This window comes from Giraffa tippelskirchi, chromosome 5, assembly GCF_054371585.1.
Source record: "Giraffa tippelskirchi isolate mGirTip1 chromosome 5, T2T-mGirTip1v1.2.pri, whole genome shotgun sequence".
In the NCBI taxonomy this organism is placed as follows: Eukaryota; Metazoa; Chordata; class Mammalia; order Artiodactyla; family Giraffidae; genus Giraffa; species Giraffa tippelskirchi.
In genome coordinates this window covers 24,021,966-24,037,000 of record NC_137279.1, presented here as the reverse complement: position 1 = coordinate 24,037,000, position 15,035 = coordinate 24,021,966, and the positions used below count along the sequence as shown (strand labels likewise).

Here is a 15,035-nt window from a genome sequence, read left to right as displayed (position 1 = left end):
ACATGTCCAGGATTTAAACAGCACAATTGAGGTTGTTTGTATTTTAAAAATAAATGGGGGAGCACCTGAATTATTTTTTTGTTGTTGTTGTTCTTAACCAGGGGTCAGTAAACTATAGCTATAACCCACACTGTCTACCTTTGTACTACCCTGGAGCCACAAGTGGTTTTTATATTGTAAAGCGTTATATAAGAAAAAAAAAAAAACAGTATACAACGGATATGTAAATGTCCCTCAAAGTCTGGGAACATGTAGAGGCTAGGAAGGGTGATTTGAGGGGGGTGTTTATTAGGTTATGGTACCTGTACTACAGGGTTCCCCCATATAGTGCATTAGAATTCCCACATCAACTCTAGAACCCTTCTACCCTCCTCCACCTTTTGCTCTTGCCTCCCATAGTCTTGTCTGCCTGACCACAAACTATAATGGATCTTTAAAAATTAATTTAGGTGCTCTGAGCATCTTTTTATTCCAGATTCTAAAGATGAACCTGGGGATAATGGGCCATCTAGAATTGCTCTAGGAAATGTGCTGCCTCTTTGAAGGATTCCACTGTGCTAATGGCTTGCACATTCAAGATGAGGGATCAGTGAAATTGTGGTGGACAGGCTAGGGATAAGAACAAGTAGCAGCTTGATGTGAACTAGCACTTAGGTTAAAATGTGTGAATGTTTATAATATTTCTCTCCTTTCATCTTTTTTCTAGGCCTACTCTGTCTACGACGAAGACATTGGGTACTGTCAAGGACAGTCTTTTCTTGCTGCTGTCTTGCTGCTGCATGTAAGTAATTTTCCATGTAATAAATGGCATGGTGCTGCCAAATTCGTTTTATTTTCTGCTTGTTTTTTTTTTTTTTTCTCCCTTCTTATCCTCCATTTACCTGATGGAGATTACACATGGCATATCTTTTTAAACTTGTACTTTTGGTGAGAAAATAAGAGATTTGATGTCAAGAACAGGACAGTTAGTTTCTCAGTAGAATTAATTTTGCAGGCTGGTAGGGAATAAATTGCTTATTTGGAGTTATTTTTAACTAGAACCCACTAGGATTGAGGAAGTCAATGTATCTGCCCAAATGTGAGCAGGACCAGGAGCATCATGAAGGAATGTGACAGGGAAGTCTTTTACCTCTTCTGTGATTTATTTTTGTACATTGTCTTTCCTCTTAGTCACCTTCATTTGACAGAACATTTACAGAGGATCAGTTGTCAGTACTGGGCTAAGACGTGGGATTACAAATATGAATAATTTATTGCTTGTGTTCTCAAAGGCCTTATGGGCTGTAATGGGGCACAAGTAATGTAGGCACATACCTATTATTTTAATTTTTTTTATGTATCTGCATTGTTTTTGTGATGATCACTATAGAGGACTTACGGTGTGCTAAGTGAAAGCGATGCACAGAATAAGAGAAGAGAGGAGAACTTTCAGAAAAGACTTCCTAGAGGAGGTGGTAGCTTTGCCAAGATATAAATGAGGCTGTGGGGGGGGGAGACAAGATGGATAAGAGGAGCAGAGATGGCTACGTGAGCAAATGTATGGCAAAACAAAGGGCACAATATATAAAGGGAACAGTGAAATGATCGTTTCTATATCATTGCTGTAGAAAGTGTATGCAGAGAAAGAGATGTGAGATAAAAATGGTCACGTGGGCAGGGAACAAATTATAAAGACTTCTTAATATCAAGAAATGTAGGCTTTATTCTATAGAGGCTTTATTCTGTACCTAATGAGGAGCCACAATCAGTTTGAAGCAAGGGAATGACAATCGGATGTTCATTTCAGATAAATTCCTATATCCATGTAGAGGATGGAACTGAAAAGGAGCATGCAATAGCAGAGATACCAGTTGGGAAATATCAATCTAAACGAGAGATATTGAGACTTAGAGAAAAAGAAAGAATTAAACATTTTTCTGGAGGCAAAACTGATAGGTTTCATGGATGGATTGACAAAGGAAGGGTCAAAGGTAGCATGTCTTGTTTCATTGCTTAAGCGACTGGGTAAATTACGGTATTTTGAGCTGAGGTAGAAAACACGTCCATTGAGATTGAATGGAAGAAAAAATGTTAGAAATTGATGATGAGTTTAGTTTTAAAATTTTGGAAAGAGGGGGTATTTGGGGGCCATCTGAGTAGCTGTCCAGCAGCCAGCTGTATACTGGAGACTGACTCTGGGGAGAAATCAAAGCTGAAATGATGAAAGTGGATGAGATCATTTCAGAAAAATAAGTAGAAGAAGAAAAACAGAATAGAACCCAGAAATGCCAAATATTTAAAGAGCTGATGAGGAAGAGGGATCTTTGAAGAGTTTCTTGATTTTCAACAGAGAAGCAGCATTGTATAATGTCAGATGCAGCAAAGAGGATCAAGTTTAAAACAAAAGCATTTTTTTTAAGGTTTGCGTTCTGAAAGTGAAGAACAATTATAGTAGATTCATGGTCCTAATTCTGATCATTTGACTTTAATGAAAAAAATAATATACCATTATATTGTGATTATTCACTCTAACTTTGATTTCAATTTCTTTCTCTGTGGCATTATCATCTGTTTATGCTCTTTTGATATTCTCTTACTGTCCTTTTTTTGTCATCTCCACAGACCTCGTTCTTGAGATTTCCTGTGATAATCAAGTACTTTATAGTCATAAATTCCTGGGTCCTTATTTCTATTACTAATGCCACCTAGTATCTATAATAGTCAGGTCACTACACAAGGGGCCAGAGACTGTAAGCAGTAATGGGTGTTTTCACCAGGGTTCAAAACCATCATTTTTCTAAAAGGAGCTTTTATGATCACTCTGATGAGAAGATGATGTTCAGGCTACAGATACTGAAGCTTTGTCTTCAGATTACTCTACAGAGTAATCTTTGAATATGTCACAGTTTAGCATTTTAGACCTATAGCCCTGTGAAATACATTATATCTATTAAACCTCAATGAGAAGAATATCACTTTAGGAAATCTGTTCTGAGACTTAACAGAAGTTTAGTTTAACTGTAAGTTCATGTTTACTTGGACACATTTTCTCCTTGAAAAAAAAGAGAGTGATTTAAATAGCTAAGAAACTCAAATAACCCAGATTTTTTTTTTTTTTTTTTACGTTATCTACTCTTCTATTATAAGGGTCATGGAAAGTCAGCTATTGTAAACATATTCAACAAAATGGCCTCCAAAGTGAATAGATGAATAGAATGAATAGAAATGTAGTCTAGTTTCTACACTTTCTACGTTACTAGAACTACACAGTTGTTGTCATTGCTTATAAAAATAACTGGAAATATAGAAATGCCTTCAGAATCCTGGAGGAAAGACAAACTGATAACCAATGTTAGTGAAAAACAAATTAGATTAGATTATAATTTTATTGCAAATATATGTGATAATTCTATTAATCAGCATATTTCATTGACAGACCAGTATATCCATTAACCAATTTGAATAAGAGAAACTAACTGTGATTTTTTCTTTTCTGTATTTCATGTTGTCCCCATGGTTTAAATAGGTAGAAGAATACAGTCTAGCTTAAACAATCCATCAAATACACTATCTCGGATTCCAGAGAGATACGTTATTAGGGCCTTACTGACTAATTTTTTATCAGTTACATAAGCAATGGCTTCTTTTTGCTGCCAGATATCCTTTGGCGGCTCCGCATTAATCATTGTCAGAAGCAGCTTCTTTCTGGGATGCTGTCTTCCTCACCCATGGTCATTTATATTTCACATTCACTGCCTAAGAGGAAAGAAAGACCAAAAATGAAAGTAGGTTTAAGAACAAAAATTTAGAATTTTAAAGTTTTTCCATGTCTGAATAGTTTTAAGAAATAAATATCTTTTCCTGGTGCTTGGAAATTTTCAGATGGTTTGATAATATTCTTTGTAACTTGCAGTAAAGCACTGGAAGAATTAAATGTTTATCACATAAATGCTGTTGCAGCCATTGATGGAATCATAAGAAATTTATCATTTATAGTTCAAAAAAGCTGTTACAGCACAGATTGCTTGTAATCATTATAGTGTTTGCCTTTAAAGTTAAATATGCAATAATTATCACTAATATCATTATATTATTAGTATAATAAATAATATCCTTTTGTATATTCATTTATTCTAAATACTATATGAAGTATTTTGGATAATTTTTAACACCAATATATTTCTCTCACATATTTATTGTCAAGCAGCTTTAAAGTTTTTTTTTAATCAAACATATACTTTTTTAGACTTTCAGAAGATTATGCTCCTTTTTAAGGTTAAATCACTGTGTGTGTGTGTATATACACACATATATATATATATATATACACACACACACACTAATATCAGCATGTATGGAAGCTTTCCAACTACAAAAAGGATTATTTTTGGATAAGCCAGAATGTTTAAAAGTATTGCATTTTTTCAAAAACTGTAACTAGGCACAACTCCTTTGGAAACCAGTTTTGCTTTATCTGGTAAAGATATGCATACCAGTCAATTACACTCTTAGTATATACTTTAGTCAAATTTAAGAACCTGTACACTATTGGCTCAGATGGTAAAGAATCTGCCTGCATTGTGGGAGACCTGGGTTTGATCTCTGGGTCGGGAATATCCCCTGGAGAATAATATGGCTATCCACTCAAGTATTCTTGCCTGGAGAATTCCATGGACAGAGGAGCCTGGTAGGACACAGTCCATGAGGTTGCAAAGAGTAGGACACAACTGAGTAATTAACACTTTCACTACTTTTACACTAGAATCATGTATTAAAATAGGATCATAATTACAGTTTATACTATAGGATCAGTGTTTATAATTGGTCACACAACTCAAATGCCCATTATTATAATGTCTAATATTATAATTGTAATTAGATATCAAAATGGATAAATTATGTTATATTCATATTGTAAGACACTATACAGCAGTGAAAGAAATGTTTTGCACTACATGCATGCATGCATGCTAAGTCACTTCAGTTATGTCTGACTCTTTGTGATCCCATGGACTATAGCCCGCCAGGCTTCTCTTCCTATGGGATTCTCCAGGCAGGAGTACCAGAGTGGGTTGCTATGCCCTCCTCCAGGGGATCTTCTGACCCAGGGATCAAACCCGCATCTCTTACATCTCCTACATTGGCAGACAGATTCTTTACCATTAGCACCACCTGGAAAGTTCCTGTACTACATGGGCTATTGTGAATGAATCATACAAGCATAAAATTTAGTAAGAAAGCAAATTATTGGTGTCATTTGGTATGATTCCATTTAGTATAATTCAATAACGACAAAAGTAAACTGTTTTTTTAGGATGCTATGTAGATGGAAAATACAGATAATTCCAATGAAGTCAATACAGTTAAAGTCAGGATACAGTTACAGTCCTTCCAGGAGAAACTGGGAGTCATGACTGGGAGGGGACACGTAGGGATCTTCAGGAGTAAACAGTATTCTAGCTCCTAACCTGTTTATACTTCTTAATCATTTATTCTATGAAGCATAATCTTAACTTTTATGTATTTTTCTGTGAGCTACATTTAAAAATAATATAAGATTTAAAAATTACAACTCTGGTAATGTCCCCCCCCAAAAAAAACAAGTTTCAGGTAAGATTTAACCAATGAACTTAAGAAATGAGAAGCAGAGCTACTTCTGAGTTTTCCTGAACATAAAGATTCTACAAAGTCCGAGGTAACAAAACAGAGGCTTCCTAGTGTCTTTATATGCTTATATAAGTAAAAATATTTGTGCCATGATATTATTTAAGAATCTTTCTGCTACATGTGACATAACATGAACTCAAAGTAGTTTAAATTTAAAAGGAAATATATTGGCTCACATAACTGGGAAGTCCAGAGCCAGAGATGATTTTGATATGCTTGATATTCCAGAGTTCATATTTTGTCATCAGAAATCTGCATCTCTGTATCTCTGTTGTGCTTAGAGGTTATTGCCTTAACATATAAAGGCAGGGCACAAAGTGGGCAGTTTTCAAGTTGGCCTGGCTTCATATCTTTTCAGTTTTACAGCTTCATTTACAAGGCATCATGTGTATCTTTTGCTATAGCTCCTGCACTTAAACAAAACAAACAAGCAAGCAAAAACCCTGGAGGATTCTAGTTGGCCTGCCCTTGGGGGTCTGCCATTCCTGAGTTGGTTACTGAGGTCAGGAAGTTCAAGTGTTCTGATGGGCCTGGCCCGGGTCTTAAGTTCACCTCTGTGCTGGTAATGATCTGGATCAACTCTTCCTGAAAAATGAAATGGTGTTCCTATAAGAAAGGAGATTTTGACATCAGATGATAGGAAGGTAGAATGCTAGACAGATACATCCCATTATCTTGTAGTGATTCTTTGCTATAAGAGTTTGAGTTTATTTTTAATAACCCCTTCTTTACTTCCAAATCACCTTTTCCTTATAAACCCAAGAGATTTTTCCTGTTCTCTGTTAATTTTTGCATCAGTGCTTCAGAGTCATTCCTCAGCATCTTCTCCCTATGTCCTGTAAATACAATCAAGGCATTTTGCCTTAAGAAAAAAAATCCTCTTTTGATCCTCCCATTTAGCTCTCTCAGACTTCTTTGTCCTTTCAAAGCTGAATTCCTTCAAAGGATTATAAAAAGCACAGCTATGAATTTAAATTGTGGGTTAATACCTTTCAAGTTACATGACCTTGGGGAAGTTCCCTGGATTGAAGAATCAGTTTCTTCATTTATAATATAAAGTGAAAATAATATTATCATCCTCCTTGGGTTTCTATGAGTGTTGAATACTGTGCATTATAAGTGTAGTTTCATTTTGTATCTGGCACAAAAAGAATATAGCCATGGGATTAAGACCAGACTTTATGTAATAGATGTATAGTTATTGGCAAATCACTTAACTTCCTTGAACCTCACTAGTTTAATATTTAAAATATGGAACTTATACCTACTTTTGTGAGGATTAATGGGGTCATGAATGAATGTCTGTAACAATGCTGTTCTTTCTAAAACTAATAATTATTTATTAACCCAGCCAGTTTTCTTTTGGACCCTAGCTTATATCGACCATGCAAAGCAAACTAATATGTGGTACAGCATGTTTTAAGACTTACAAATAGCCATTAAATTTAAATGTATTTTACCATGTATTTGGCATATATTTGATTTAAAAGGAAAATAAACACTCAGAAGTTTTCATCTATTTGCTTTTCAACTTGTAAACAGAAAATGAAGACTCATTAATTTATGATTGTCAGAATAGTCTCTAACATTCACCTTTGTTGAAGAAAACAAAAAAATCAGTGGAATATTCATTAACTTCATGGAAAAAGGTAGATTGACTTCAAAAAGACATGAAAACACATAATGTGAAATAAAAACTTAATTTTATCCTAAACAGTTATTTAAGATTTTCAACATATAATTTTACTTCAAAAAAATCTTAATGTATGTTACTTCAGGTGAGTCTTAAAGAGTTGAAGTACTTAGGGTGCTTTGTTTTGTGGTTGATTGCAGAGAGAAGCAGGGATTCCTAGGTGGCACAGTGGTAAAGCATCCGCCTGCCAATGCAGGAGACACAAGTGACATGGGTTTGATGCCTGGGTTGGGAAGATCCTCTGAGTAGGAAATGGCAACCCACTCCTGTATTCTTGCCTGGAGGATTCCATGGACAGAGGAGCCTGGTGGACTGTACAGTCCATGGGGTCACAGAGAGTCAGACATGACTGACCATGCAGAGAGAAGCAGTGAGGCTTAAAGACTGGCTCCATTCAGTGATAATCTGTTAATACAGATGGCAGATCATTATCAGCATTTGTTAATAAACAGTGATTAGGTCATGCTTGATTCTCAGCTTGTGCATGTGAGGCAGGTATTTAGTTTTGTATTTCATAGAGCCATGGATGACGTTTTGATATCTTAAGTTATAAGCTTCTAATATTTATCTCATCATTTCCTCAGTGAAGCAATACTGTTTCCATGACAAAGCTCCTGTACACGGCAAAGATGGATATTCACTACTAGAGACACACTGTGCTCCAACTTCTAATATCTGATTTTAAAATATATTGTTCAGTGATTTATTTTTATTGTAAGTTAGACAAATCAATTGCATATCAATGATAAATTAGATTGTCTAGTTCAATGAAATCATTGTAATAAGTTAAATGCTTCACTGGTGGCTTAGCGGTAAAGGATCCACATGCAAAGCAGGAGATGCAGGTTCAACCCCTGGGTCAGAAAGATTCCCTGGAGAAGGAAATGGCAACCCAGTCCAGTATTCTTGCCTGGAAAATTCTATGGACAGAGGAGCTTAGCAGGTTACAGTCCATGGGGTCGCAAAAGAGTCAGACACAACTTAGCAACTAAACGACAACAAAAACAGTAAGCTAAAGAGTCATTTTAATGCTTTTTTAAAAATAGATGGATGCCTCAATGCTACTTAGTGGGGGAACCCACTCTTAGAGTAAAATGAAGTTTGCTCGTGCAACTCCAGATTGATTTTCAGATCTTGACTGATTTTTTAAGTTAATTGAGATATAAGCTAAATAGCCAATACAAAATACAGATAATACAAAAATTTCTTACATTTATCATTTACTATAATATTGAAATCCAGTACTAATATAGTTATATTTGGCTGCCCCTTGCTTCAACTTTCACACTGATCCTTTCCTTCTACATTTTTGTTGGTTTTTACCTTCACAGTGTCCAACTGATTGCCCTGTGTGAGTAACATGCCTTCATTGATAAAAGCAGATTTATTCAGAGTTTTATTAAAATTATCTTAAATAAATATCAAATACTTGCTATTGATTTAGCTCTCTGTGCTAAGAGTTTTGGGGGATACAAAGTTACAGCAGTGCCCAGCAGTTAGTGAGTGAAAGTGAAAGTCGCTCAGTCGTGTCCGACTCTTTGCGACCCCGTGGACTATACGGTCCATGGAATTCTCCAGGCCAGAATACTGGAGTGGGTTGCCATACCCTTCTGCAGGGGATCTTCCCAACCCAGGGATGGAATCCAGGTCTCCCAGATTGCAGGCGGATTCTTTACCAGCTGAGCCACAAGGGGAGCCCCTCTTGCTCATCATGGGATATAAATATGCATACCTGAGGGTACGTGCAGGTTTTTATATCCGCAAGGGCCTGAGTGCACAATAATAGTGGTTAATTTTCATGTGTCACTTATATATAGAGGGGCAGGTCCTCAGAATGAAGTAGATTGTCATGATCCCTGCTTTATAGATGAGGAATCTGACACCTGGGGAGGTACTGTAGCATGCCCAAGGTCACAACTAGGATTGGTATTTGAACCTAGGTCATCCGAGTCCAGCAGTTAGTAGGGGCATAGAGATTACTACATGCCACAAAGAGCTTTGGGATTAAGACGAAGCTATGAATGATCTCATCATCTAAAGTGAATAATAGAGACTTTATGTTCTAAGTGCCGTATATGATCAGCCTTAAAAGAAAGTAAAATTTCAAAGACACAGCCGTCTATATAATAAACCCCAACTCAGCCATTCACCCTGAGCTTGTGTGCCTTAATTCTGAGGGGAGCCTGGACACCGTAGGCTGTCACTATTTTTGTAATAAAAAGAGTGAGGAACAGAAAAGGGGCATTCTTCTCATGGATCATTCTTCCCAGTGATACATAAGAAGTGCTCTCATTTATATGAAAAGAAATACATTTTGCTACTTCCTTTGTGAGAGCATATATTTCTGGAAACCATTTAACAGTAGAAAGCACTTTAGTAGTAATTTCCTTTCTTGATTTAATCTCTTTTAGCTTCATATACCTTTATACCTTACCTCTACAATGGGAGTAGTAAATATCTCCTGCATAGTGAGACTGATGAGTGAGTTAAATGAGATACATATAAAAAAAAAGAAAAATAAATTTACTTTTGTAATTTTACCTGGATAAAAAGTTTTACCCATTTCATTTTAATTCTTTTGAGTACCTACCTATAAAAGCATTATGATAGTTGTTGATGTGTAAGACATAGTTTCTGTGTTCAAGGAGGGAAAGACCCCTCCTTGGTCACCTACCACATGCCTGTGTTGTCCCTCACATACATTTCCTTTATCCTTGCATGCATGCTAAGTCACTTTAGTCGTGTCTGACTCTATGCGATCTTACGGACTGTAGTCTGCTAGGCTCCTCTGTCCATGAGATTCTCCATGCAAGAATACTGGAGTGGGTTGCCATACCCTCCTCCAGGGGATCTTCCACACCCAGGGATCAAACCTATGTTTCTTGTGTCTCCTGAATTGGCAGGCAGGTTCTTTACCACTAGCTTTATCCTTACAGCATCCCAAAGTGAGAACCCAAGGTGGACATCCAGCTCCCCCAGTGTTGCAAGATGCTTTCTAGGAGGCCTGCTTTGCTCTACCTAATAGAGATCACTAGGGGAATCTGCAGGGCTTGACCACAAGAGATCAGATAGTGACAGAGAAGAGGATCTTTACAGACCACATTACTGCTTTCAGTGGCATTCAACGCGATTTCCCAGCCCATAGCTCTGTCTATGTATAGAGCCAAGCCAGTGACCTCGTCTGGTCAGAGACACTGGTTGGCAGTTTGATGTAGATCATCAATCAATGAGCTATACTGGCCATAGAGCTTGTTCTACTGCTCTGGCCAGGCAGGGAAGCAAATTCATAGGCCCCGTACAATTGCTGGTTTAGGCTCCAGTCCTGATCTTATAGGAAGTTTGGCTAGAGAAACAGAGCAAGCTGCCGATTGCATCTTACAGCCCTGCTCAGACAGAGAGCCAAGTCAGCAACCTTGCCCAACTGTTGGGCACAGCCTGTCCCACTGTATAACCAGGTAGCCCGAAGGGAAGGCTCCCTTCCCTAGGAAGCCTCAAAGCCCCGCCTATAGTACCATCAAGCTATGGAGCCCAGCCAGTCTAACCACTGGTGCCACCCTGCCAGGGAACATAGTCTGTGACCTTGCCCATCCAGAGGTGATTGCAAAGCTCAGCTAGTGGCCATTCTGACCATGGTGCACAGCCAGCAGCCCCACCCAAAGAACAGGTTTATCCAGACTTATAAGTATGTTTAGTCTCTCAGCAGAAACACTGGAGGCCAAGAAAGTGAGACGATATATTCTAAACAGTGAAAGAAAAAAAATCAACCAAGAATACTGGGCTTGGCAAAGCTGAACTTCGTAAATGAAACAGAGATAAAGATGGTCCCCAACAAACAAAAGCGGAGGGAGTTCAGCATCACTAGTCTTGCCTTTCAGGAAAAATTAAAGAGCATCATCAAGCTGAAATAAAAGGATGCTAATTTAACATCATAAAACCATGAATTGTAAAATTCACTTGTAATGATAAATACCCTGAATATCCATTGAAAGGAATGATGCTGAAGCTGAAGCTCCAATACTTTGGCCACCTGATGCAAAGAGCCAACTCATTGGAAAAGACCCTGATTCTGGGAAAGATTGAAGGCAAAAGGAGGAGAGAGTGGCAGAGAATGAGGTGGTTAGATAGCATCACCGACTCAGTGGACATGAATTTGAGTAAACTCTGGGAGATAGTGAAGGACAGGGAAGTATGGCGTGCTGCAGTTCATGGGTCACAGAGAGTCCGACATAACTTAGTGACTGAGCAACAACAATGATGAATACACAGTCAGAGTCAGATTCTCTAATGTATAGTGAATCTATATGTGTATGGTGTATGTTCACTTACAGCTCTTTTTAAAAAGTATAAAACAAATACCATAACTATAGTAATTTTTATCACAATATTTTAAAAAAGGATGTAAATTGTGACATCGGTAACTAAAGTGTGAAGTGGGAAGAAACATTAACTGTGAAGTTTCTATATGCTATCAAAGTTAAGTTGTTATCAACTTAAAACAGGATGTTATAAGATATTTTATATAAGGCTCATATTAACCATAAAGCAAAACCAACAGTAGATTCACAAAAGAGAATCAAAGCATGCCATTACAAAGAGTCACCAAATCACAAAGAAAGACTGCAAGAGCGGAAGCCAGGGTCAAAGAATTCACAAAGAGAAACACAATTAACAAAATGTTAATAATGAGTCCTTATCTATCAGTATTACTTTAAATGAAAATGGATAAATTATCCCAAAAGACATGGAGTGGCTGATGGGAAAAAGAAAAAAAAAAGGTAGGAACCAATAATATGCTGCCCAAAGAGACTCACTTTAGCCTTGAAGATACACATAGACTGAGAGTGAAGGGATAGAATTAAAGTATTTTAAACAAATGGAAACCGAAAGAAAGGAGAGGTAGCTATGCTTATATCATACAAAATAGACTTTAAGCTAAAAATGTTCAAAAGAGATAAAGATAAACAAAATTACATAGCTTTAGCTAAATTAATCAAAGAGAACACAGATAAATGAGATTATTAAAAAAGAGGAGACATTACAACTGATACTACAGAAATATAAAGGATAACAAGAGACTGCTTTGAAAAGCAATACACCAACAAATTGGATAGCCTAGAAAAAAAAATGAATAAATTTCTAGAAATACACAAGACTCAAGAAATAGAAAGTCTGAATAGATCAGCAGCAAGTAAGGAGACTGAATCAGGAATCAAAACTTCCTCAACAAAGAAAACCCCAGGACCAGATGATTTTACTGCATGCTACCCAACGTTAAAACCAAACATTTAAAGAATTAGTACGAATCCTTCCCAAACTCTTCCCAGAAAATTGGAGAGGAGAAAAAACTCCCAAATTCATTTTAGAAGGCAAGCTTTACTTTAATATCAAAACCAGAGAAGGTTACTACAAGAAAACTATAAACCAATATCCCTAATAAATATAGTTCAAAAGTTCTCAACAACATACCAGCAAACTGAATTGAACAAAACATTAAAAAGATCATATACCATGTTCAAATGGGGATCATCGAGAAAGCAAGAAAGTTCCAGAAAAACATCTACTTCTGCTTTATTGACTATGCCAAAGCCTTAGACTATGTGGATCACAACAAACTCTGGAAAATTCTTAAAGAGAATGGAAATACCAGACCACCTGACCTGTGACTTAAGAAATCTATATGCAGGTCAGGAAGCAACAGTTAGAACTGAACGTAGGAAAACAGACTGGTTCCGAATAGGAAACGGAGTACGTCAAGGCTGTATATTGTCACCCTGATTATTTAACTTATGTGCAGAATATATCCTGAGGAACGCTGGGCTGGAAGAAGCACAAGCTGGAATCAAGATTGCCGGGAGAAATATCGATAACCTCAGATATGCAGATGACACCACCCTTATGGCAGAAAGTGAAGAAGAACTAAAGAGCCTCTTGATGAAAGTGAAAGAGGAGAGTGAAACAGTTGGCTTAAAGCTCAACATTCAGAAAACCAAGACCATGGCATCTGATCCCATCACTTCATGGAAAATCGATGGGGAAACAGTGGAAACAGTGAGAGACTTTATTTTTTGGGGCTCCAAAATCACTGCTGATGGTGATTGCAGCCATGAAATTAAAAGATGCTTGCTCTTTGAAAGAAAAGCTATGACCAACCTAGTTCAGTTCAGTTCAGTCGCTCAGTCATGTCCGACTCTTTGCGACCCCATGAATTGCAGCACGCCAGGCCTCTCTGTCCATCACCAAATCCCGGAGTCTACCCAAACCCATGTCCATCAAGTTGGCGATGCCATCCAACCATCTCATCCTCTGTCGTCCCCTTCTCCTCCTGCCCCCAATCCTACCCAGCATTAGGGTCTTTTCCAATGAGTCAACTCTTCGCATGAGGTGGCCCAAGTATTGGAGTTTCAGCTTCAACATCAGTCCTTCCAATGAACACCCAGGATTGATCTCTTTTAGGATGGATTGATTGGATCTCCTTGCAGTCCAAGGGACTCTCAAGAGTCTTCTCCAACACCACAGTTCAAAAGCATCAATTCTTCGGCACTCAGCTTTCTTCACCGTCCCACTCTCACATCCATGCATGACCACTGGAAAAACCATAGCCTTGACTAGACAGACTTTTGTTGGCAAAGTAATGTCTTTGCTTTTAAATATGATGTCTAGGTTGGCCATAACCTTCCTTCCAAGGAGTAAGCGTCTTTTAATTTCATGGCTGCAGTCACCATCAGCAGTGATTCTGGAGCCCAAAAAAATAAAGTCTGACACTGTTTCCACTGTTTCCCCATCTATTTCCCATGAAGTGATGGGACCAGATGCCATGATCTTAGTTTTCTGAATGTTGAGTTTTAAGCCAACTTTTTCACTCTTCTCTTTCACCTTCATCAAGAGGCTCTTTAGTTCTTCTTCACTTTCTGCCATAAGGGTGGTGTCATCCGCATATCTCAGGTTATTGATATTTCTCCCGGCAATCTTGATTCCAGCTTGTGTTTCCTCCAGCCCAGCGTTTCTCATGATGTACTCTGCATATAAGTTAAATAAGCAGGGTGACAATATACAGCCTTGACATACTTCTTTTCCTATTTGGAACCAGTCTGTTGTTCCATGTCCAGTTCTAACTGTTGCTTCCTGACCTGCATACAGGTTTCTCAAGAGACAGGTCAGATGGTCTGGTATTCCCATCTCTTTCAGAATTTTCCACAGTTTATTGTGATCCACACAGTCAAAGGCTTTGGCATAGTCAATAAAGCAGAAGTAGATGTTTTTCTGGAACTCTCTTGCTTTTTCGATGATCCAGCGAATATTGGCAATTTGATCTCTGGTTCCTCTGCCTTTTCTAAAACCAGCTTGAACAACCTAGACAGCATATTAAAAAGCAGAGACATTACTTTGTCAACAAAGGTCTGTCTAGTCAAAGCCTTGGGTTTTCCAGTAGTCATGTATGGATGTGAGAGTTGGACTATAAAGAAAACTGAGTGCTGAAGAATTGATGCTTTTGAACTGTGATATTGGAGAAGACTCTTGAGGGTCCCTTGAACTGCAAGGAGATCCAACCAGTCCATCCTAAAGGAAATCAGTCTGAATATTCATTGGAAGGACTGATGCTGAAGCTGAAACTGAAACTCCAATACTTTGGCCACCTGATATGAAGAACTGACTCATTTGAAAAGACCCTGATGCTGGGAAAGATTGAGGGCCAGAG

At 37.8% G+C, this 15,035-nt stretch overlaps 1 protein-coding gene across 12 annotated transcripts in view; it reads left to right on the top strand.

The window, feature by feature from the left end:
- RABGAP1L (RAB GTPase activating protein 1 like) overlaps positions 1–15,035 on the top strand; it is a 652,518-nt gene that overhangs the window by 412,117 nt on the left and 225,366 nt on the right. For all 12 annotated transcript variants that reach the window (XM_081493701.1, XM_081493699.1, XM_081493697.1 and 9 more), the window contains exon 15: positions 707–781. In XM_081493701.1, the coding sequence (XP_081349827.1) occupies positions 707–781 (75 nt within the window). The remainder of the gene's footprint in view (positions 1–706; positions 782–15,035) is intronic.